Source organism: Sceloporus undulatus, chromosome 7, assembly GCF_019175285.1.
Source record: "Sceloporus undulatus isolate JIND9_A2432 ecotype Alabama chromosome 7, SceUnd_v1.1, whole genome shotgun sequence".
NCBI lineage: Eukaryota > Metazoa > Chordata > Lepidosauria > Squamata > Phrynosomatidae > Sceloporus > Sceloporus undulatus.
Window position 1 is genome coordinate 445,024 of NC_056528.1, and position 22,895 is coordinate 467,918.

General features: G+C 49.9%; 2 protein-coding genes across 7 annotated transcripts in view; one reads left to right on the top strand and one right to left on the bottom strand.

The window, feature by feature from the left end:
* The first annotated feature begins 96 nt into the window (after positions 1 to 96).
* SH2D5 (SH2 domain containing 5) lies at positions 97 to 19,463 on the top strand. 4 transcript variants are annotated; one of them, XR_006105093.1, is made up of 11 exons: positions 97 to 1,566; positions 3,617 to 3,720; positions 4,533 to 4,613; positions 4,769 to 4,843; positions 5,391 to 5,537; positions 5,624 to 5,860; positions 6,313 to 6,487; positions 7,548 to 7,653; positions 8,499 to 8,658; positions 11,022 to 11,115; positions 19,226 to 19,463. XR_006105093.1 is itself a non-coding variant. In XM_042480260.1 (10 exons), the coding sequence occupies exons 1-10, from the start codon at positions 1,530 to 1,532 to the stop codon at positions 9,080 to 9,082; spliced, it is 1,347 nt and encodes a 448-aa protein (XP_042336194.1). In that variant the 5' UTR covers positions 97 to 1,529; the 3' UTR covers positions 9,083 to 10,470. The 4 variants fall into 4 exon arrangements, 3 of the variants coding, with proteins under 3 accessions (XP_042336194.1, XP_042336196.1, XP_042336195.1); XM_042480260.1 differs by lacking the exons at positions 11,022 to 11,115; positions 19,226 to 19,463 and adding an exon at positions 8,858 to 10,470; XM_042480262.1 differs by lacking the exons at positions 97 to 1,566; positions 11,022 to 11,115; positions 19,226 to 19,463 and adding exons at positions 2,931 to 3,231; positions 8,858 to 10,470.
* The window catches only part of ECE1 (endothelin converting enzyme 1), a 33,404-nt gene continuing 22,313 nt past the window's right edge, over positions 11,805 to 22,895 (bottom strand). For all 3 annotated transcript variants that reach the window (XM_042480252.1, XM_042480253.1, XM_042480251.1), the window contains 12 exons: positions 22,190 to 22,255; positions 21,415 to 21,606; positions 20,000 to 20,142; positions 19,368 to 19,482; positions 18,386 to 18,496; positions 17,937 to 18,113; positions 17,642 to 17,745; positions 16,557 to 16,667; positions 16,388 to 16,455; positions 15,919 to 16,109; positions 15,368 to 15,463; positions 11,805 to 14,989 (listed from right to left, as the gene is read on the bottom strand). In XM_042480252.1, coding sequence (XP_042336186.1) covers positions 14,813 to 14,989; positions 15,368 to 15,463; positions 15,919 to 16,109; positions 16,388 to 16,455; positions 16,557 to 16,667; positions 17,642 to 17,745; positions 17,937 to 18,113; positions 18,386 to 18,496; positions 19,368 to 19,482; positions 20,000 to 20,142; positions 21,415 to 21,606; positions 22,190 to 22,255 — 1,551 coding nt within the window. In that variant the 3' untranslated portion in view covers positions 11,805 to 14,812. The remainder of the gene's footprint in view (positions 14,990 to 15,367; positions 15,464 to 15,918; positions 16,110 to 16,387; positions 16,456 to 16,556; positions 16,668 to 17,641; positions 17,746 to 17,936; positions 18,114 to 18,385; positions 18,497 to 19,367; positions 19,483 to 19,999; positions 20,143 to 21,414; positions 21,607 to 22,189; positions 22,256 to 22,895) is intronic.

Sequence of the window (22,895 nt, forward strand, 5' to 3'; positions counted from 1 at the left end):
AGCACCCTGAAAGTTGGTGGGGCCTGGGTCCCAGACACTGAAGGAATGGTGAGATGCTTCAGCCCATTGGTGTGTAACAGCAGGGTGGGTAATGGGATTTGGGGGGGCTGCAGGGTTGCACTTTGCCAGGGGTGCATGGACTGGACTGGTAGAATGGCAGACCACCAATTACACAGCGCTTGCCAGGTGCTGAGAAGCTGCAAGCCCCTGAGGCCTTGAAGGTGCCCCCCCCCAAGATCCCTCCAAACTGTTCCTTTGTGGAGTTGTGGCCTGGTGTTGTTCCCACATCGTCCCTGTTACCGTCCTGGTGGTGGCCCATTTCATGAACGTGGTGTAGAAAATTAGCCCAAATGGTTTAAGTCTCAAAATATTTTTATGGCCTTCTACAGGAGATTGCAAGCCTAAAATCAGCCTTGATGGATTCTAAAAAGAGCGTCTCCAAAGCTTACGGCTATCCACTGAGAGTTTACAGTTTTCTTTGCCCTTCTGTTCCGTGAATGGTTTGGTGAGGTTGATAGTCTTGAAATAGAGTCCTTTGAGTAACTGTTGGGCCATCAGCAAGCCCAGAGGTGATGGTAGACAAATGCCCAGCCTGTCCCTCACGCCAGGGGAATTGCAGGATCTCTGGGGAAGGCTGCAGTGCCCACTCATTATGCCTATTGTCAGTGTTGCTTGTCTCAACAATTGGCCTTATAAATAAAAGAAATGCTACACATCTGGATTGACTATATCCAACCCACCCAGAACCCACCCTTGATTCAAGGAGAGGGGTACTCCAATATCCCTTCCTGCGACCCAGAGCTGGTCACTAGGGTCAAAATTGTGAACATGGAGTTCGCCTGGCGCCAGGACTCAACAGTCAGGGCAGTGTGTCAAGCCAGACACCCTTGCAGTCCTGGGGATGCACCTGTGTGCAGAGTAAGGGGGAAGAAGACGGAGCAAGGCCTGTCCCACTGCTGAGCCAGAGGCTCATACATACCTGTGGCTGCAAAACAGGCCATGAGAATTGTCATCCTGTGGCCAAGGCAAAATGTTCAGTGGGAGGTTGCCCTAGACTAGTCTATGGGGTTGCTGGGCTCTCATATGCTTTTTGCCAGCTGGGAAATGTAACTTCTTGTTTTCCACCAATCCTCTCCTTTCCACATACATTCCCAGTGAACTGCTGGGGGGGGGGGCTCCCTGGAATGGAAGGGGTTGGAAGGTTTTAGGGGCTGGAGAAGGGAGACTGTTGTGCTGTCTGTCTACAAAGCAACCCCCAGCCCCACTTCTCTGTGGCTCCATTGGCCCTGAAGGCTGGGGCAAGGGCACTGACAGGGCAGAGGAGACCACCCTGACATTGCCAGGAGGTTGGCTCCCTGCCCCAGTCACCTTTCCACTGGGATGGACAGTTTCCTTTCTGGGAGGGCTTTCATCCTCTTCCCCAGAAGTTTGCCTTTCCATTCTCGTTCTGAACTTCTTGTCTTTTATGGGACTCGTGCCCCACAGGCCGGAGAGGCCAGTCTGACCGGAGCCCAAGCCAAAGGCAACGGATGCAGGTGGCCACAAATGAAGCAACAGTGGTGCAAGGTTAGAAAGATCTGTGTGATGCATGTGACCCTACAGGTACTCTGGGGCTGCTACCATTCCCATGGGCTTGGCCAGTGGTCATGGGTCATGGGGCTGTAGCTGAACAAGATCGGGAGGGCTACACATTAAGGATTTTCTTCTGCTCTTGGCTCCCTTTCCAGCCCTGCCTGGCTCTGCTGTGATTCCTTTAACCCTTGCTTCTGCTTAGTGCTTCTTAACCCTTTCTCTGGCGCCCGCCTGCCTGCCTTGACCGTCTTCTCCAGTTTCTCCTGCTCTTGTCTTTCTGCATCTCCCCTTTCTCAGAGCCATCTGTCCCTTCCGCTTTTAATTCCTTCTGGCAAAGTGGCTGGTTTCCAACTCCTCTGCTGACTAAAGTGTTCTCATTGTCTGCAAGACTGATTTCCTCCTTTCTAGAAGGAGTTTCTGCCTCTGAGTAGCCCTTTTGGCTCAAAGGCAGATGGAAGGAGGGAAGGAAGGAAGGAGGGAGGGAGGAATGTGGTCTTTAGCTGACCAGAAGGGCAGAAAGAGGAAAGCCTTCAGCACCAGCATCGCTTCATCCCCACAATCCACTTACAGATTTCTTTTTTAAAAAATCACAGTATTAGTAGTGCTTTTGGGAAAGAGGACCATGTTCCACTAATTTTGCACAAGAATGGATGGTGTTAAATGGGGCAGATGGAATGTTGATACAGTAGTTGATTTTTGAAGTTGGCGCCCAAAGGACTCCTGGAAAGTTTTGAATTTGGGGAGGAGGGCAGTCCGCACCCGCCCCAAATGCTGTCCTGTCCTGTTGGTCTCCCCTTTTCTCATTGCAATTGATTCCTTTGCTTTCCAAGTTGCCCCCAGAGTTTCCCTGGAATGCAATGCCCTGCCTTCCCATCTCCACTGGCCTTCCTCTGGAGGAGCCCCAGGCTGGGTTTGTGCTGGGGGTGTGTGTGTGTGTGTGTCTGTGGAGAAACCAACAGTGGCACCCTTGCCTTGCTGGGCTCTCGAGCCTGATCTTGTGAAATAATCCCTTCCAAGATATTGTGGTTGGATTCTAATTCCCATCAGCTTCAAGCCTGCCTAGTGGGAACAAAACTGAGAAAATGGTACAGAGTGGTGCTTGGGGAAAGTAACCTGGGTTTCTTTCTCCCTTGAACTGTAGCTCCCATCATCCACAAAATGTCTGGGGGTGGCTTATGGGAGCTGCAGTCCAAGGGGGAAGGAAAGCATCTCCATCAAGCCAACTGGTCCATCATGCTCCCCAGTTCACTTTGCAGCTGGGGGGACCTCAGGCCAGGCAGAGCTGGGAGGAAGGGGGCTTTGGGGGGGGAGGGAGAGTCCCTTTTTTTGGGGGTAGAGGGGCTGAGGATGCTGCGGAGGAAGCCTCCTGCTCTACCTTGGCATCGGAGGCGTGGCCTCGCCTTCCCGGCCACTGATTGGCCAGCGGGGATTTGGGGCTGGCGAGAGCAAGAGATCCCTTCTGCTGCGCTGCGGCTTCCTCCTCCTCCTCCTCCTCTCTCTTGCCAGCCTTGGTCCATGGGCCCCCCTTTTGGGGATCAGGGCCAGAAGAGAAGAAGGAAGAAGAAGAGGGGCACCCCTGCCAGGCCAGCCCAGGAGGACAGCAGGGGAAGAGGAGGAGGAGGAGATGCACCTGAGACCCAGCAGCAGCAGCAGCAGCAGGTACCAATGGGATGGAGGGGGGATGGCAGGGAAGGATGGAGAGTACTTGAGGGGCAACCCTTCCTTGACTGGGATGGGGATGAGCAAGCATCAGCAGTGCCCAGCCTTGCCAGATTGGGGCTTGGAGGGGCTGGGGCAGGCATCCCTCTTTTCCACATTTGGAGGGCCCCCCATAACCTTTCCCTTCCAAGCTGCCCCCTAAGTCCTCCATGTCCTCCCAGCCCTGCAGTGGGGCCATGGCTGTGGCTGAGTTGGGGGCTAGCAGTAGCCATGGGAAGGGGACTGAAGAGAGCCCCTGCCCTGTTCCCCTCCAACTGAATACCCAGCGCTTTTTAAAAATAACCCACTAAATGCCACCCACCTGCTCCCTTTTCTCCTTCCCCAGGTATAAGAGCAAAGCCCGGCACCATGAAGAAGCAGCTGTCTGCCTGCGTGAGCCCAGCATCCCACCCTCCAAGAGGAGGAAGGATCATCGCTAAGCTGGCTGAGGTGAAGAGGCTCCGGAGGGGGGCTTCGGGCTGGGTGGGGGGGGGCTGTGGGGCAGTAATCCAAATCTTTGCCCCCAGAGGGGGATCCCTAACTCACCTTTGGCTTGGAGGACCCTTGCACCAGTTCTCCAGGTGGGCTCTGGCAGGAGGGAGGCCCCAGTCCCCTGCAGTAAGTCAGGATCTGCTCCCTCCCTTTCCTCCTGGAAGAAAAGCTTGGCTGGCTCCTCTAGCGGCTTCCTTGGCAACCTCACAAAGTGCCAGGTGGGGAGAAGGAGGGAAGCCAAGGCTGGCCATTTGTGAGACATGTGCGGTTCTTCCACAAGGTGTGCATGCCCTTATCATCATCATCATCATCACCACCTTGATTTTCCCCCAATACTGGAAATCTAAGCAATTCATTCAGATTTAAAAAAAACTGCTTGTTGTTATTGTCTGCCTCCAAATCATTTTTGACGCATGGCAACCCTAAGGCATCCCTATTGGCAAGACATCTTCATAGGGGGTTTGCCATTGCCATCCTCTGAGGCTGAGAGAGTGTGACTTGCCCAAGGTCTCCCAGTGAGTTTTTACACACACACACACAAAGACAACCAAGCAGTTCATATATACCATCAGTATCCCCGTTTATATATGTGTGTGGTGTGTAGGTAGTTGAAAAGGAGGGTAACAGAGCTTCTCCCAAGCTTGCTCTAGGTCCCAGATGGATGCAGTTCATCACTAAAAATATACATTTATAGAAGCAATTAACAAACACAAAAAGATAGTTTTGTGACTTCTGGGATACCCACTTTCTCCTTCCTTCCTTCCTGAAAGTATGTGGGCTCCTTCATTGTGGAAGGCTCAGAACTTCAGCAGAATGATCAAGCCCTCCATCAGCAGCTCCAGAACCTGAAGGTGAGAAGATGTGTGTGTTGGGAGAAGACACCTGGGTCCTTTGTGCATGCTCAGAGGGCACCATGCTATACTCCCTGTTATTTTGGAGCAATAACTTTCTCAACTGTTTCCCTGTCTCGTTCTGTGCCTCCTGCCTGGTCCTTCCCTGGATGTAGGACTGTCCTAGACGGAGATCTGTGGTCCTCAAGTTCTGTTTGCAGGGCCTGAAGATGTACAGTGCGGAGAGGGAGGTAAGAGCTAGTATCCACACTCATGGTCCTGGTTTGTCTGTCAAATGTTGGTGAGCATGAGCCAGCCATTACAAAATGACTTCTAAAAAAACAGAGGGAAAGAAGAGTTTAACGGTACATCTGTACATAACGCATAGCAGGGTGGTTTTAGGGAGCAGGTGGGTTTTTAATCTGCTTTTAACTTGTGTATACTTTGTGTGTATATAGACATTTTAATTGTTTGAGGTCTTCAACAGTTTTAAAGCTTTTCTCTGTGAGTCACCTTGGGTCCCTCCAGGGAGAAAGGCAGGATATACATGAAATAAATAATAAAACGGTGGTTGATGCTTCAGGGAAGGAAGATAATTTCCCCCTCAGGCTGGCCTACCTCCCAGGACTGTTGTGAGGATGGGGGGGATGAATGAAAAAAGCCATTACTTGGCAATGAGTCTTGGGACAGAATTAGGAGACTCTGCAATGTACTATTATCTGTCAGGGACGGGTTTGCGCTTGGTCCTTCCCTCCTGGGTGCTTTTTAAAATGTTAAGCTTTCCTCTCTTCCCCTCAGGTTCTGCTCATGGCCCATGCTCTGAAGCGCATCCTCTACAGCACTTGTCGCCCGGCTGACGGCCAGTTCGCTTTTGTGGCCCGGAACCCACACAGCTCCCACAACCAGCTCTTCTGCCACTTGTTTGTGGGCAGCCATCCAAGCGAGGTAACTGGGAGAAGAAGGCAGAAGGGGTACCTGAGCATGGAAAAGGCTCTCCCCGGAGGCACCCATTTGTACCTTCCTTTTCCCAGGTCCAGACGCTCCACTTCTTGCTCTGCCGCTCCTTCCAGCTCTGCTACCTCCTGAGGCACCCGGAGGAGCAAGACTGGCCCTCCACTGGCCAGAGCCCACCGGAGCCCAGAAGGCTTCTGGACAGCCATGTGGTGTGGAAGTCCCTCAATCCGGAGGAGGTCTCGCAAAACGTCAATGCGCTGGTCTCCTTCCAGAGGCTTCCGTGCCCCTCGGACTTTGGCTCCTCCGTCAGCGTGGTGAGTGGCTTCTACCCCAGTGTCCTAGTTTCTCCCCTTCTGCTTCCATTCTCCCCATTTGTCCCCAGCATACTTCATGTGCAGAAAATTAAGTTCAAAGTCCATTTTCACTCCCAATAGCTCAGCAAGAAGTAAAGGAGAGAAGGGGGCAGAACGTTGCCCTTTGTGGTCAGCTCAGGCAAAAGCAAAGAGCGGCAGCCTCTCCTGTTTGTCTCTTCTTCCTCACAAAGCCACCTTGGCCCCGTGTGTGCCAGTGTTCACCTGTGAAATGTTGGCGGGTTTGCAATGGCCAGTCCACGTCCAGGTTAGAATCTGTTTGGCCCCATCTGGAGCCAGGCTGAGCCTCACCCACTGACCCCCCAGAGCCCCCCTGCCTTTCAGTCTCAGGGCTTCCCGCCGCAAGCAGCCCCTTGCTTCTCCTGCTGAAGGTCTGTCCTGGCTTGTGTCCCCAGAGAGAGCGGCTGGATTTGGAGGAACGAGGCCGGGTAGGCACCTCTCGCCCTGGAAATCCGTACTGCTCCCCGATCCTGGTGCGCAAGAAGGCCATCCGCAGCAAGATCCTCCGCTCTGGCGCCTACCGGGGCTGTACCTTTGAGGCTCAGCTGCAGCAGTGCGCTCAGGACATGTGTGAGTCTCCTGGGAAGGGAAAGAAGAGCGGAGGAAGAGGAGACAATGGAGGCGGGTCCCCAGGGGTTGGGGACATGCAGCCAGCCAGAGCATAACCAGCGGGGAAACTAGGGTTTCCCTCCAGCCACAGAGCTGTTGATAGACTGCAGAGCTGGGACCGGGGATGCTTCAGTTTTTCCCCATTCTAGATGTGCCAATCAACCATCTTGGGCTTCAGTTTGGTGGCACAAACCTACAGTCTCCCGCAAATGGCTGGAAACGTGACAGAATCTGTTTTCCTCACAATGGTAGTTACTTGAACTGTTTATCGTTGTGGGTTTTAATGTTCTTGTAATTGTTTTTGGAGAAAGGGTAGCTCAGAAAAGCCCTCCAGTTGGTCGTTCCGCAGGTTTTGCCACCTTCTCATCTGTGTTGCATTTACTCTATAGAGACCCCCATTTCATAGAGCCATAAATCTGAAAAGGGCCACAAGTCCAACCCGCTTCTTCCATGCAAAAGACTCACAGCTAAAGTTACCCGAGAGGTGGCCATCTAACCACTATTGAAAAGCCTCCAGTGAAGGAGATCCTCCCTTTGTCCAAAGGCATTGTTCCAATGCCAGACAATCTTGGGATATGTGTTTGTGTAAATGAATAGAATCCTAGAGTGGCAAGGACTCCCAAGGGCTATCCAGTCCAACCGCCTTCTTGTTCAGGAGATCCACAACCAAAGCATTCTCCATGAGCATTCTCCATCCATCCTCTCCTTCAAAACCTTTCCATGAAGAAGGGTCTGCCACCTTTCCTGTGTAGTTGGTGCCACTGTCGACCAGCTCTTGCTGTCAGGCGGTTCTTCCTCATGTTTAAATTTCAAGCTGCATTTGTTCTTTTTAAGCTACCATCCCTTGTGTATATTAGAGCCCTCTGGGGACCATGTTCTAAGTATTTATTTTCCAGCATTAGTTGAACTCTCCTCCTTCCTTGAGGCTTAGAATTTCTCTCGAGGTGACGCTTGCTTAGTTCTCCTCTTTTGTGGCATTCCCTATGACCATTCCTGCTTTCCCCCCACTTCTTCGCTCCAGTTTACACCAGCTGGGATGGCAAAGGCAGCAGAGGCGGACTGGTTCGCTTGCCAGAAAACGAAGGCACCCTGATGGAGAACGTTTGGTCTTTTGCTGGCATTGATAGGTGAGGAAAAAGTCTCATTCTTTCTGTGGCCAGGAATGGTTATGGATATCTGAGGTTGGTTGAGGGCTGAGGAGCGAAGGGAAAGATTTGCAAGGCCTCCAGCTGCTGGTTACACTCTTCCCCACTGCTGACACTAAATGCTCTTTGTTAGATTACTAAAGGAATATGATGATGATTAAAACCAGGGATGTAGCTAAGGCCAGGTGTAGGGGGAGAGGAAATAGGGATTCTGACATCCCGTTTCCTTACAGCCACCAAATATCTAGGGTTGCAGAGAGACCCTGAAAATAGTTCTCACCTAGGATTCTTCTGCTTTCAGTATCCAACTTCCCTGGGTCACTTTGCCTTTTGGCCCTGAACTCTGTGTCTAGATGTGCAACTGAAGCTTTCAGTTGCTGCCATGCTAGAAATTGGGGGACTGAAGGTAAAATTGCCCTCGAAATGAAACTTTCCTCCAAATTCCAGATCTATAGCATTGCAGTAACTTAAATCTTGACTTGAGCATTTAGAAGTACAGGGAAAGGGATGCAAACAGAGCATATGGAAGAGATGGAAACTGTTTTCAAGATCTCACTCTCTGCAATGCTGTAGATTTGGGGACTGAAGGAAAATGTCATTTTGGGGGAACACAATCCCGATTTGGGGACAGTGTTTTCATTTTGCTACAGTGCTGCTTGTGAATAAATGGGCTTGGGGTTGTAGCTCTGTACATAGAGACTAGTGAAGGTTAGAGTGATCTAAGCAAATTCCTTGCATAAGGGAGAAGGGTTTCCCTTCCAGAAAGAGAGAGTCAGGCATGTGGCTCACTTTCTGGGATTCCCACTTTCTGGGACTCTGGCTTTCAGGGACGCTGGGGTGGCCCTGCTCCGGAAGGACGTTCTCGGAGCCTTCCTCCTCTGGGCCGAACCAGGTTCCACTGACCAGTGGTGTCTCACAGTGCGGACGCGGTGCGGAGTCATCCCTTACCAGATATACCAGAGCCAGGTTGGAAAGTTTTCTGTGGAGGTAAGGCCTATGAAGTGGAACCAAGTGGTCCAGTTTGTTCTTTAAATTGCTTCAGTTATGCTTCTGACTTCTTATTTGAATTGTGTTTAATATTATGGTGATCAGCTTTGATTCCGAAAGGTGGGCCATTGGTCCAAGTAACAGAGCTATAACCCCCTTATTCTTTGCTTTCTCTCTCCCTGCCCATGCTGCCCCAAAGCATCTGAATGTGGAGTTCCCCAGCATAGAAGCCCTGCTGGACCATTACTCTGGGACTCAGGGGGGCCTCTTCTGCTCCCTGACCTCCGGACGGGTCAACCACGGTTACGAGGAGCAAGACTGGCTGGCGGCGGAGGGGTCTTGGAGGGAAGAGCGGGGACGGCGCCAGGCATCATGGCTGCAAGGTGGCAGCAAGTCTCTGGCTGTCCCTCAGGAGTTGGGCTGACGCTTGGCAAGGGATCCTGGACTGGCTCCTCATGCCATCCCCATGAACTTGTGCAAACTCTTTTGTGTCAAGCCTGCATTGCACTTTCACTCTCTGGCTAGTCTTCTCATCCTAAACATGGTAGGGCTCACTCTCTAGGGAAAGGGAGGCCTCCCAGGCATTGCAATGCCCATCAGCCCCCTCAGTGTAACCCAAGAATGCTGGAAGTTTAAGTCCAGCAAAGTCTGGAGGGCAGCATGATTTCCCTGCTTTGTGGTTATGGGCCCATCCCACTCTGGTAAGATGTTGTTAGACTGCAACTCCCATCACATACTCTCCACTGTCCTGATAGGCAGAAAGTCCCCGATTCGTCCTCTGCCATCCCACTTCCTCAGCTGCTTTGAGAAGCTCCTTCTTTCTCCTCCTCCTGCTTTGCCCTCAGCTTACTTCAGTTGCCGCAAACAGATCAAAATGGAAAGGGAGTTTCCACTCCATTAACTGAGAGGAGAGGAAGCGGCAAAATCTGTCCCTTCCCAGTTTTTGCAGCCTTTCTTCACCTGTGTGTTCTTCCTCAACAATGACGTCTGCCATGTTGACCCATGTCCCGTGCGCCATCAGCCCCAGCCAGCATAGCCAATGATGAAGGGTGATGGTAGTTTGTAACCCAAGACCAAAAGGGCCACGGGTCTCTGGAAGATGTGTCTTAATGTTTCTAGCCAAAGGGACCTTTGTGTTCATGCGCCTGGCAAGTACAGCACAACTCACCCTCCTCCTGGGTTGTTCCAGAAATTCAGGGATATATATATATTGAAAACAAAACCTCATTAGTAGATGGCTGCACTCCTCTGCGCTCTCACAAGCGCATCCTCTCCACTGGTGTCTTTCAGACTGCATCCACAATGCAGAAATAATCCAGTTTGACAACACTTTAATTGCCATGGCTCAATGCTATGGGAACTGTAGTTTGTTGTGGCACCAGAGCACAGCTGGGATTCCCAGAACTCCATAACATTGATCTATGGCAGTGGCGACAAACTGGATTATTTCTGCGGTGCGGATGCAGCCCGGGTCCCAGAAGTGACCAGAGAGAGAGAGAGGCGGCAAAAGGGAGATTCCAAAGAAAGCGGAGGCAAAAATGACCTTCTGTGTTTTGTTTCTCTTCACATTTGCTGCTATGAATGTTTTTATTTTTTGTTGTTGTTAGAGAAAATATTTATTGTATTTTAAATTTGCATTAGGGGAGAGGTCAGAGAAGTGGAAAACTCAGTTGCAAAATGAGAAGGCTGGTGTATTTCTTTTGCGCTGTCTGGACAATATGCCTCTTCCTGGCCGACGCATCTCCTGTTTGTTCTTTATTTGGGGTTATGGTTACTGTCAGATTTTGTTGAAATAAAGGCCATGATACATGTGTGTGTGGTTGCCTATGGAAGTGCAGTTCATATACATCTCTTTATACGTCTGAGCTGAATCTGGAGACCCTCTGAGTAATCCACTGATTTATACAGTTCAAACCAAGATTCCCAAGTTCCTTTTAGCTGGGGTCAGACACTAGATGCACCTCAAGGTCTGATTCTCTATGATGAAGTCATTTTCACATTGAAATACCCAAACTAGGATTCAGCCGTATTGAGGGCAGGGATCAGAATAGAAAGAGTGGGGACTAATCTTGGCCAGCCTGGGATGCCAGATATCCTTGCAGCTGCCTGGGAAGTTGCTAGGATCTGTGGCTCCATCTACTCATTGTGTCATGTACTGTTATACTTGGCCAGCATGGGCTGACAAAGGGAAAGTAAATTGAATGCTCTGTTGTTAGTGGTTAAAAACTAACACCAAGCAGAACATACGCACCGAACAAAGCCCTGGGAATCTAGTAAATTTTTAGTCACCTGTAACATCGCCTTGACGCTTCTCCATGTTGGAATCCTATCAATGAAGTTGTTCTTTCTTTGCTCCTGTACAGACTGCCGGGCTGCTCTGTTTTGGAGGGGAGGGGAACCCTTGATCAAGGACAAGCGTCTTTCCACACAGATTCAGGGTCGACACCCACAGTCCAGGTACGCTTGGGGGGCTTCGTGGTGGGGATTGATATCACAGTTCTCCCCACTGGTTCTCACTGCCATCTCTTCTCCATGCCTTTGGGCAAAAGAGGCAGCTCTCCTTCCAAACACAGTTCATTGTACTGTGCGCCCGTGTCATACGCGGCTTTCAGCTTACGCTGAAAACTGCACGCCGGAAAAGGCAGTGGCGCACATGCCATGCCACTTGCACAAACCCCATTGTTTTCAATGGGATTTGGTATTTCCATTACACAGGGAGGCCTCTCAAAGCAGAAAAAAGTCAGAGGAACCTTGGCCAGATTTGCATCGTATCCCAAATACAGTATTCTCTCATACTGTTGGTTTCTAACTGCGTTTTTGGAGAAGTACTTCTTAAGGGAAGCACATAAGTATTTTAATTGAATAAATAAACCTTGCCGGGGGGGGGGAATGGCCAAGAGCTTTGTGGCAGCTTTAAAGGATATCCATTTTTATTTGGCTCCAGTCTTCATGGGACTGAAGCCCTGTACCAAACAAAACGTGTGAGTCTTTAGAAGTACCAGAAGGAAACCCCGTCTGCTTTTGCAGCAATGGACTGACACAACCTTGGCACCCCTAGAAATCGGAAAAATATAGCCAGAGAAGATGTCTGGAACAAAACTGGGAAACGCAAACACCGGCAGAGAAAACACAAAGCCTGGGAGAAACCTGGTTGTATAAAACCCAATAAAAGCTTTTTTATTTCCAAATTACAATCATCCAAAAATGAGTGGAGATGACAACAAAGAAGCTTTAATAGTCTCCTCCCAACCCCAAACATGTCAGTACAGTATTACAAGATCCACCACGGAGACCCTCCCTTGGCCTGGGAGCCTTCTTTCCTGATCTTCAACCCAGACTCAGGCTGCGTCTCCACTGCAAAATTAATGCGGTTTGATAGTGCTTTAACTGCCGCGGCTCCCAAGGAACTTGGGGCGATGACAGCATTTGTGTGAGAGCACTTTTTATTGGCTGCAGATCAACACAGTCCATGTTTTCCATTTGCTTTGGGGCAGACAGTGTGGACTCTTATCCCCCACCATCCCTTCCATTTAGCCATTCTCTTTGGTGTTGACAGGAGCAGGAGGCCATCTTAAAAGCCGTTCTATCTTTGCATCGCTTCAATTGGCTTTTACTCGATCAGCACCTTTGGAGCCATTCTGGGCTGGGGGATCATACAGGAATACTCTTAAAATACCTAAAATAAGGACAAAAGGCGTCTGGAGGGCTTTCCCACCCAGCCTCCGATCTCAGGCACTGTGTGCTTCTGCTATGGGCCCAGGATCGCTTTGCTTTTCAAGGGCAGCCCTGGCATTAAGGCACTGGAAGGAACGCCACACAGCTCTCCAATCTGCAACCTCACATCTTCTTCTCTGCATCTCTCCCCAGCATCATTTTTTGCAATTTGGGTGTTGTTTCCCATCTCACTTTCACAAGGCACTCTTGAGGAACACAGCGTGTGTGTGTGTGTGTGTGTGTCAGCGTGAGAAGAAGGGTTTCTGAGCTCTTGCTCTGCCAAGGAATCCTTTTTGGCCTCCCTGCGCACCCACATCAGTCCCAGTGGAGTTGTGGCAGCTTCACAACCCTATGAAGTTCAGCAAGTGACATTGAAGTAGATCAATTCCTCCACGACCAAAGGCTTGCTGAAGGAAAGGCCCACACAAGACCTTGCGATGGGGTTTCTACTTTCTCAAAGCCCCAAAGGAGAGCGAAGCGTAAGCCGAATTGTTAAGCCGCAGAAGCCCAGGTCTTGCAAACTCTTGGGAAAGAAGGCCTCTCTGTTTTTGCAGAGGCACCTGCCTCAATATGACAGCCCTGCCTTCTTCCTTCTTCCTTCAATTCCAGGCACAAAAGCCTGGCTAGAAAAATTAAAAGGTAGAAGAGATCTTTCGTTCCTGGCAAACACAGTCGCACAAGTGGAGTTCAGCCCATTTTGGGGTTCGCAGGAGCCGCTGGCCCCACACGCCGAAAGGAGAAGGAAGGAAGAACGGACATCACCCTTTTCTTCAAGGAAGTTGGCCTGCAAGAGCCAGAGGACAAAGGGTCTTCCATCTGTGACCACGGTCTCCATGTTTTGCCCCCGACCGCTCCGAATGGCAGAGTCCCCTGACAAGGCCACAGGTGAATCTCATAATAAGGCTCCATTTTGGTCTCTCTTCTAAATTTGCTAACTGTTAGCAAGCAAAGGCCACAGAAGTGGACTTCAGGTAGGCGGGTGGGCTTCACCCAAAAGGTGTGTTTGGGCAAACAAACTGCTGGTGATTTCTTCAACAAGGCTTTTGAGGATACCTTCTGGAGGGTCCAATTTCTCTCTTGTGACTCTGGATCCGCCAGAACAAGGGAAGGAGCTTGGTTCCGAAGGAAATGGCAAAACACTTCTCTTTCCCATAAAACAGACAGCTCCCAAGGATGGAGATGGTGGGGTCTGTATTGTTGGGCCAGCCACAGAATGGCAAGTTTGGAATGGGTGCATCTTACCATAAAGCAACTGGAAGAAGACCTTGCAAGGCCTTTGCGGAAAGCGTATGGTGAATTGCAAGCTGGTGGCTGCAGTAAGTGATGGAGCCACTGCTGACTCCATGGGATTTCCTACGGAGGCTGATGTTCATTTTGTAGAGATTCTCCCTGTATCTTAAGGTTCCTTTTCCAAACAACAACTCCCCCAATTCTATCTCATCCCAGTCAATACAGATTGTAGCTACGCAGGATGGTGTCCACCCGACCCCCGGAGTTGTAGTTCAAAAGGTACTTTCCCCACATTTAGGCTCTTCCAAACAAAGGGAGCCGGGGTCTGGAGTTTTGGAAAGGGATGGGAGAGAGCGACAAGACCCACATTAAGACCTCCTGGTGTTGCCCTTTGGTTTTAAGCAGAGTGGATGCTCTTGCATACACACACATAGTAATAAATATACCAACCCACTCACTCTATATATATATATATATATATATATATATATACACACACACACACACACACACAGAGAGTAATTATATATATATATATATATATATATATCTAACTTCGATACATTTTCCCTGAAATTTCCAGTGTTCCGCAAGATTTAAAAAAGCAACACGTCCCCCAGAATATCTTACAAAACGTTTCGGCACGGTGTGTGTGTGTCTTTGTATGTTCATATGTGATTTTGGTGGTGAGGCAGGCTTTGCTTAAGGACACGAGCAAAATATAACTTCTCCTCTCTTCTCGGTGGTTGTCCTTGCAGGTGTTGTTGGTGAGCGGAGGAGGCTTGGAGTCAGACAAACAGTGCTTCCAAGCCCATGCAAGATAAGAAAAGCCCATTTCCCCCTGTAAGGGCATGGAAACCAACTAGTCAGTCCTTCTTAGAAAAGGACAGGTGCCTGTCTTACGTGCTTCCAGCAAGTTGGGATACACAGGATCACCATCCTGGCAGTTCAAGAAGCCTTGGTTTGGTTTTTTGGGGGAGTTTCACAGTGCATCAGTTCAGGTGGCACTTTGGACCAGGGATCCCTTCCGGCAAAGAAAGGCATCCCTTAGTGTGATAAGATAAGAACCAAAGGAAGGAAGGAGGGTCCCAGAGTCCCGCTTTGCTCCTTGAAACAGAGGAAGGCTTGAAGCGAGCCCTGTCCCGGTTGGGGTCCCCCACAGTCCTCCCTCCCCGGCTTCCCTTTTCTCCTTGGCGTCAAGAAAGAAGCTTCACCAGACTTCGCACTTCCGCGGGGGGTTCATCGGGGACCCCGTCCGGCAACGGAAGTGCTCCGAAAACTCCCGTGAGTTGGAGATGGTCCCGGTGACCCGGAAGCGGGACGGACTATGGGAATCGGTGACAAGTCCTTCGTGCGAACTCTCTGGGGTGCGGACGGAGCACCAGACCTGGGCAGAGAAAGAGGAATCATTCAATCCAAAAATCACGGCGGGGGAATGTTTGACCTAGTTTGGTAAAGCAGGGGAGAAGCACCAGAGAGAGAAAAGAGATGGCAGAAAGCTCATTTATCCTGCATCCATATAGTTTCAACTCATCATCCATGGACCAGCACCACAGCTTGGGAAATGTTAACGTTTGGACAAATATTGAAGATGGAGCAAGCTTGTTTCCTGCTTTTCCAGAGGTTAGGACACAGGGAAATGGATTCAAACTACAGGAAAAGAGATTCTGTCTAAACCTTAGGAAGAACTTAGAAAGAAGAGGATACGACTGGGAATCCATAAGGGTCCAACTGGTGAGACTGGAAGGGGCAAGAGGAGACCTACCTGGGCGAACCCAACGAAGAAGAGCTGGTAGTTGCTGAGGCCCAGCGTGGGCAGCGTCTCCTCCTCTCCGTTCTTCCTCACCCAGTTCTGATAAGCCTGGAAAGAAATGGAAAGAGAGGAGATGAAGAGGGCAAGGGGAGCCAACCCACCAACAGCAATCCCAAAAACTGCCCTCAAAACCCAGACGTATCTCCCCTTAGGATCTTTTGGGGAGGGCTTTCTCTTGATCCCACCAGGAACATGAGGCTTGGGTGTCCTCTTCTCTGCTCTCCTTTTCCCAGCAAGCAAAGACCTTCCTATTTAAACCAGCCTTTAACCAGCATAGCCTGGTTGGACTATGACTCTGGAGACCTGGGTTCGATTCCCAGCTTGGCCATGAAACCCACTGGGTAGCCTTAGGGGAGGCATACTCTCTCAGCCTCCAAGGGACCCATTTTGCAAATCCAGACAGGGCATTGCAGCAACCTCTTCCCCCTTTTTTTGGCACCGTTTGGGTCCCTCTGTGGGAAAACCGCCCCCCTGACCCTTAGCGGTGGTCCATGGAGCCTCACCCGGTAGGCGGCTTTGAGCCCCCCGTTGTCGGCGATGTTCTCCCCCAAGGTGTGCTTCCCATTGATGGCCTCCCCGTTGACGGTGTAGTTTCCGTACTGCTCCACCATGCACTCCGTCTGCTTCTTGAAGGCTTCCACCGAGGAGTTTTTCCACCACGGACGCAGGTTGCCGTCCTTGTCGTACTCCCGGCCTGTGGGGAAGAAGACACAGGGAGCCTATGGGGAGGAACTGTGGGGCCGGCGGGATACAGAATCCTCTTTTGTAGTAATATCTATTTATCATCATTTATGATTGCAGGGTCTAGATGGCATGGCCAAGATGCATCTATTGCCAACCGGGGTGGTGGCATTTTTATCTGAATTTTATACAAGCCAATGGACGCGTCCAATTCTGCCGGAGGAATAAAGTCTACGGAGACAGCCAACCCTCTTGCTTGAATTTTGGGGAGACCGGGAAACGTCCCCTCACCTTGATCGTCAAAGGCGTGAGTCAATTCATGGCCCACCACTACGCCGATCCCACCAAAATTGAGGGCCCTAAAAAAGGGAAAAGAGAAGAAGAGCAAAGGTAAGGACGGGGTCTTTCTCCCCGAATGCTGAATATCTAGTGCCAGAAAAGCAGAGCATTACGTCCGTACTTGGGGGAATTTCGGGTGTAGAAGGGGGTCTGCAAGATCCCGGCTGGGAAGACGATTTCATTCTTAGTGGGGGAATAATAGGCGTTCACCGTCGGAGGAGTCATGCTCCACCTGCAGAAAAAGGGAGAAAATGTGGTTACATGGATGTCAAAAGCAACCCCTGCAAGACCACTCACAAGGAGGTCCTTCCTGGGCAGAGACCCTTAGTTTTTGTCTTTGCCTCCCCATCCCAAAAAACTGCCTCCCTCTGCCCCTATTCCAGATCCTCCTGCGGATATTAAAAGAGTTCACATGCGTAGTTTTTTTGTGGGTTTTTCAGGCTATGAGGCTGTGTTCTAGAAGAGTGTATAAGGAATAAAGTCTTCTAGAGCACAGCTTCATACCCCAAAAACCCAGAAAAGACTATGGATGCCGGCCGTGAAAGCCTTTGACTTTCATGGATTTCACCACCGGTGTCCTTGCAATGATTGAACTTCCCACAAGGGGGCAGCAGAGGCTAAGGGACAGAAAAGGCATTGTCAGCAATGGAGTAGAAGCAGAAGCCTGGGGCTCCAGGGCTCCTTGATCCAGGGTTTTCACAGGGTTTTCTTGGGCAAGGAAGATGCAAAAGATGGCCACCATGGCCTTCTTCTGAGGCTGAGACAGTATGACTTGGCCAAAGTCACCCAGTTGGTTTCCACTGCTGAGTGAGGATTTGAACCCTGGACTCTCAGAGTCCTAGAACGAAAACTGACCTCTCCAAAAATACCCTCCTCTTGCTAAACTCCCATCAAATCTGGCCAATACCATCCTTATATCACTTCTCATTTACTCTGTTTTTGGAGAGTGCAAAGATGGACGTGTGTGTTTGTATTTAAAATATCTCTTAAATCAGATGATGGACTAAAGTCCAGGCTGATCTGGCCCCAACATGGCCCTCCTTGGCCAATGCCAGATGCCCTTCCGCCCTGAGACCCATGTTTGGTGGCTTCCCAGCCGTTCTACAGGCTTTCCCTTCCCATTAAGGGATTTAAACTATAATGTATAATATATAGGTGATTGTATAAGTATATAAAAGGCAGGCACTTTGGCTGCTCCGGACTTACTGGTCGCGGTTGGGGGGTTTCCGGAGCTGGTCAGCAGCCACTCGGGCGGAAAAGTTGAGGAACTGCATGACGTTCTCGTAGTAGAGGTCGGGGACGGCGTCATACTGCCCAAAAGCAAGAATCACATCAGTTGAATTGGGTTGGCCGCCCAGCGGGGCTGTCATTCCCTCCCAACGCTTCCTTCCCTCCACTACTTGTATGGATCTGCTCTAGGTTTTACTCCAAACTTTGGAAAGAGACTATGTCTGTTAAAGTTCAGACCCCAAACCAGAGCATTTTCTTCCAAGCAACTCACGTCGTTGAAGACTTTGTCCAGCTCCTTGGGGTCCATGATGAACTTGGGGTACCCGATCATGTCGTAGATGGCGTCGGCCTTCTCCTTGGCCGATTTCCGGGTCTCTTCGTCCATCCAGCGGAGGCCGGCCAAACTCTCCTCAAAGGCTTGCTTGATCTCCGAAATCATCATTTCAGCCTGGCAGAGAAAGCAGGGGTCATGAAAGCGGTCTGGCGCTCTTTTGGCAAGAGCAAGGACAGCCATAACCAGGAGGAAGGGATTTATAGTTTGCGGTGGCACTCTGGCCACCCCCAAACTGCAAACCCCAGGGGCAAAGTCTGACAAAACTTTCAGGGAAATAGAAAGCATAACTCAGGGGCATCACAGGATGTGGCAAGGAGAGATGGCACCCTTGTCTTTAAGCCATGAGGGAAACTGAGGCAGGTGGGAAGGGAGGGAAGGAGACTCACGGCGGCTTTGCTGTCTTCGGCGTAAGTGGCTCTGACAAACATGGCGCCCAGGGCAAAGCCGAGGTTGTTGTCTATGTCGCTGATGCAGTACTTCCAGCGAGGGAGGCAGGTCTGGAGGGGACAAGGGCACAGGTTTCCATTTACCTTTAGGCAGGCATAACTCAAGGGCTTGAAAGAACAGCCGGACATTTGGGGAGGGGTTGGTCTTGGTTAGAAAATGGGGGTCTCAGTGTCTCTTGGGGGTCTGTGAGATGTGGCACAACCTTAGCACAAAATCTGCTCACTTGGTTTTGCCACGAAGGCTGCATCGACGCTGCAGAACGAATGCAGTTTTGACACTGCTTTAACTGCCCTGGCTCCACCCCACAGACCCCTGGGATTTGTTGTTCTGTGGGGCACCAGCACTCTTTGGTAGAGAAGGCTAAGGGCTTTGTAAAACCACAGATCCCAAGATTTCATAGGATGGAGCTTGTTGCTGTTGTTGTGCACCTTCAAGTTGTTTCCAGCTTATGGTGACTCTAAGACAAACCTATCTTAGGGTTTTCTTGGCAATTGCTTGACATTGCTATTAAGGATAAATTAACAGGTAGACTTCAGAGTTCAAAAAGGATTATGGAAGAGGAATGGTTTTGAAGAGGTATGGGATAAGCTTATAGAATATGTTTTTAGAAGACATAAAGGGAGTGTATGCCTCCACAAGAGACATTGCACTTTTCCTGGGTGCACTTTGTCGTAGTGTTGAAAAGATTTCTGTATAACGTTTGATTTTTAAGTCTAATTAGGTGTTGTTTAATTGTAATAATTTTTTCTAAGTGGTGTCCAACTGCATTATTTCTACAGGGTTGGTGCCCCCTCCAGCTCATGGCTAGCATTTCAATGGCTAGCATTTTGCAGCCTCAGCCATTCCCAAGCCTGGCATCGTCCATCTTGCGTGGCCAGTGGTCCAGGACCGTGGGACCCGCTGCCCTCCATCTGCCCTCACCTTCTTAGACCCGTACATGACCTCCAGGAACTTCTCCTCCGCGTCTTGGAAACGCTCGTCCAGCAAGGCGGCCCCTTTCCTCACCAGCTGCCAGACCACGTAATTGTGCAAGATGCTGCGATCCCCAAAGGTGCGTGGAAAGACATTAATGTACTCATTAATTAATTGTTTCATTGACTCATATAACTTATAGCCCACTTTTCTCCCAATATGGAGCCCCAAACAAGCTTATGACACAAGTGAAAACAAAAAAGGCAAAACAATACGGTGGACCCCATGGGTACCCAAAGCCATGGCTGCTCAAGCCCCATTAAATGCAATAGGTTATTAATATTAATACTAATATTACAGTGGTCCCATGAAATACAATGGAATAGTGAAATGGTGCAGAATTAATGCAGTTTCATACCACTTTAACTGCCACGGCTCAATGCTATGGAATCCTGGAATCTGTCGTTTTGGGAGATATTTAGCCTTCTCTATCAGAGAGCTTTGGGGCCACAGCTAAGGACAAATCCCAGGATGTTCACAGGATGGAGCCATGGCATGTAAAGCAGCGTCAAAGTGCATTAATTCTGCAGATGCAGCCAAGGAAGGTCCACAGCCTTGTCCTCGGACCCACCTACACTCACCGCGCGTCCGTGTTGAGGATGAGGTAGGAGACTTGTTCGAGGTATTCCTTGGCGTAGACCACCACCGGCTCCGACTCGTTGATCTCCACCGGGTAGAAGACGGCGTTCAGGAGGGGCATCCAGTCCACCGCAGGGGCCAGGCTCTTTGGGGAGGGGGCAAAATGGATTACAAGAGGTATTCTTGGTAAGTCAAGGCTGGCTTGGCAGCAAATTCTGCTCCAGCCTTAAAAGCAAGGATGTCTCTGCTTCATTATGCAAAGACTCCTTTGAATTGCTTCCAAAAATGTTGACTATCATAACCACCAGCATGAAGGCCAATTGGCTAGTCCTGTTCTTGCTTTGCTTTTGTTGAATTGCAAATGAATAAATAAATGAAATTAAGAGGTGGAATTCTAAATGTTTTGAATTCCATCCAAGTGTGTTCAGAGGAGGGCTGCCAGGCGTCCCTTATAGGACTGGGAAGTGTCCTTAACTATAAAGGATGTCGTCCCTTATTTTAGGGCAAATAACCTTGCTCCTTTATAAGACTCGGAGGCGTCCCTTCTTATTATAAGCAATGTTCTTCATTTGAAGGCTGGAAAACCTGTCCCTTACAGGATTAATGGTTGTCCCTTATTATAAGGGATGTTCCCTATTTTAAGGATGGAAAGCTTTTCCTTTTATAGAGACAAGATGCAAAACAAATTCCATATTTTGAGGATTTGGGGACAAGAGGAGGCCAAATTGCCAGAGTTCGCTGCCAATACAGAAAATTGTGAAATGAATAAAACAGATCCAGAGCTATTGACTCATGCCAAAAAAAAAGAAACCAAGTACGGATTTCCATAAAGAGAGAACATTTCTCACAATGGCCGATCCGGGTGTCCCCAAGTCTGAGGGAAACCAAGGGATGCTGGAAGCACAACTCCTTGGGAGGGTTGTGTGTGTCTCTATGGGTGTCTGTGCCTTCAAGGCGCCTCTGGACTTAAGGTGACCCCATGAATTTCTCACAGGGTTTTCTTAGGCAAGGGATCCTTTTGCCAGCTCCTTCTTCTGGAATGGAGCCTTCAGCACCTGGGATTCCTTGGCGGTCTCCCATCCAAATATTAACCAGGGATGCTTAGCTTCCAAGATCAGAAGGGATCTGGTGCCTTCAGGGCTGTAGTCCCTCCAAAAGTAACAACCCAGAGTTGTGCCAATATGAGACCAGTCAGACTGTTGGCTCTTGGCTGACATCCCTGGCTGGCTCCCTTCCCTTCCCTTTCCCTTTCTTCCTTAATATGTCCTTCCTTCCATTTTCTTTCCCTTCTCTTCTCTAATATGTCTGTTTTCCCTTCCCTTCCCTTCCCTTCCCTTCCCTTCCCTTCCTTTGCCTTGCCTTGCCTTGCCTTGCCTTGCCTTGCCTGCCTTCCTTCCTTCCTTCCTTCCTTCCTCACCTTCATCTCCCCGGCGGTGATCTTGTGGTAGATCTGCTCCTCGTCCCGGCGCTTCTCCAGGGGGGTGGAGATGTTGGCCAGGGTGGTCTCGAAATCCAGGAGCTCCTGCATCTGCCTCCGGGTGCCAGCCTCGTCCTGCCCGCCAACCAGCATCCCCAGCTCCACCATGAAGTCCAGGTACCCTGTCAGCACCTGGGACAGGAGAGGAGGAGCAGGAGCAGGAGAGGGAGAGGAGGCCTTATTAAACCAGTCGGGGAAGGGGGCGTTTAAGAAACTGCCAGGCAAGACTTGACAAAACCAGCCGCCTTGGGACAGCCATCTGACGGTCTTCACAAGGCAAAATCGGCAGCTTTGCAAGGCTTTGCAAGGCTCAAGGCTGATTTGTGGAGAGATAAAATATACAAAATCAAAACCACCCCACAACCCTCCTGGGGTACATACTTTGAATAAAGCCATTCCCTATGCAGGCACATTTCTTCCTACATATTTGTGTCATTAGCTGTGCCAGGGCTCATTCCCTCCAAACGTCTCACTAACTGTAATGTGTTTTGGCCGCGCCAGAGATGAAACGACCCATTTGGGTTCTCATGGCGGCAGTCAGCCAAGAGTTAGGGGAAGCTGTAGGGATTCCTACACTCTTCGGGCCCTTGGGTTCCCTTCTGGCTGTATGACTCTATGACTCTAGGTGAATAAGAGGAAGAGAAAGAAGAGGAGGTGATGCCTCCCATTCTCATAAAAGCAGCAGAGTTTTAACACAAAGGAGTCCAGCGCTTACCTTCTCATTCTGTGTCTTATTGAGATAAAAATCTCTGGAAGGCAGGCCCAATCCTGGCTGGTCAATCTGGGGAGGAACATAGAAATGGAGTAAGCACACAGTAACACAGGTGCAAAGTGGTTTTGTCACAAGGCACCTTTTTGCTGCAGAAATGGATGTTCATAAGCCTTCCTCAGTTCCTTTGGCTGCATCTCCACTGCAGAAATAATCCAGTCTGAAATCTGGCTTTTGCTGCCAAGGCTCAATGCTATGCAATACTGGGGTTTGTAGTTTATTGTGGCATCATAGCTCACCAAAACTACAGAATTCCATGCTCCATGCTATGAAAGTCCCCCAAATTTCCATGCTATGAATTTCCCAGAAAACTCCATGCTGTGAAAGTCCCACGATTCCACAGCATGGAGCCATGGCAGGCAAAGCGGTGTCACACTCCATTAATTCTGCAGGGCAGATGCAGCCTTTACTTTGGGTTACAGCTGGATGGAGGCAAATCGGGAAGCTGTAGTTGAAGAAAAAGGAACAGTTTGGGAGCAGCCATCAAGAAGATCTGGGGCGGGCTGATAAAGGGGGATATGGGCCCTATAGATTTGGGGGGATTTGTTTGTGTAGGGAGATGCAGTCTTTCAGGCACAAATGCAATTTGCACAAATCTGACACATGCATAAAAGCACACACACACAGAGAGAGAGGAGTGTGATGTTGTTCC

Excerpts from the sequence above, each read along its gene's own strand:
- SH2D5 (XM_042480260.1), top strand. The coding sequence starts at position 1,530 with ATGCAGGTGGCCACAAATGAAGCAACAGTGGTGCAAG. Across the intron at positions 3,721-4,532 it reads TCATCGCTAAGCTGGCTGAG|TATGTGGGCTCCTTCATTGT; the intron begins GTGAAGAGGCTC and ends CCTTCCTGAAAG. Across the intron at positions 8,659-8,857 it reads TTGGAAAGTTTTCTGTGGAG|CATCTGAATGTGGAGTTCCC; the intron begins GTAAGGCCTATG and ends GCTGCCCCAAAG.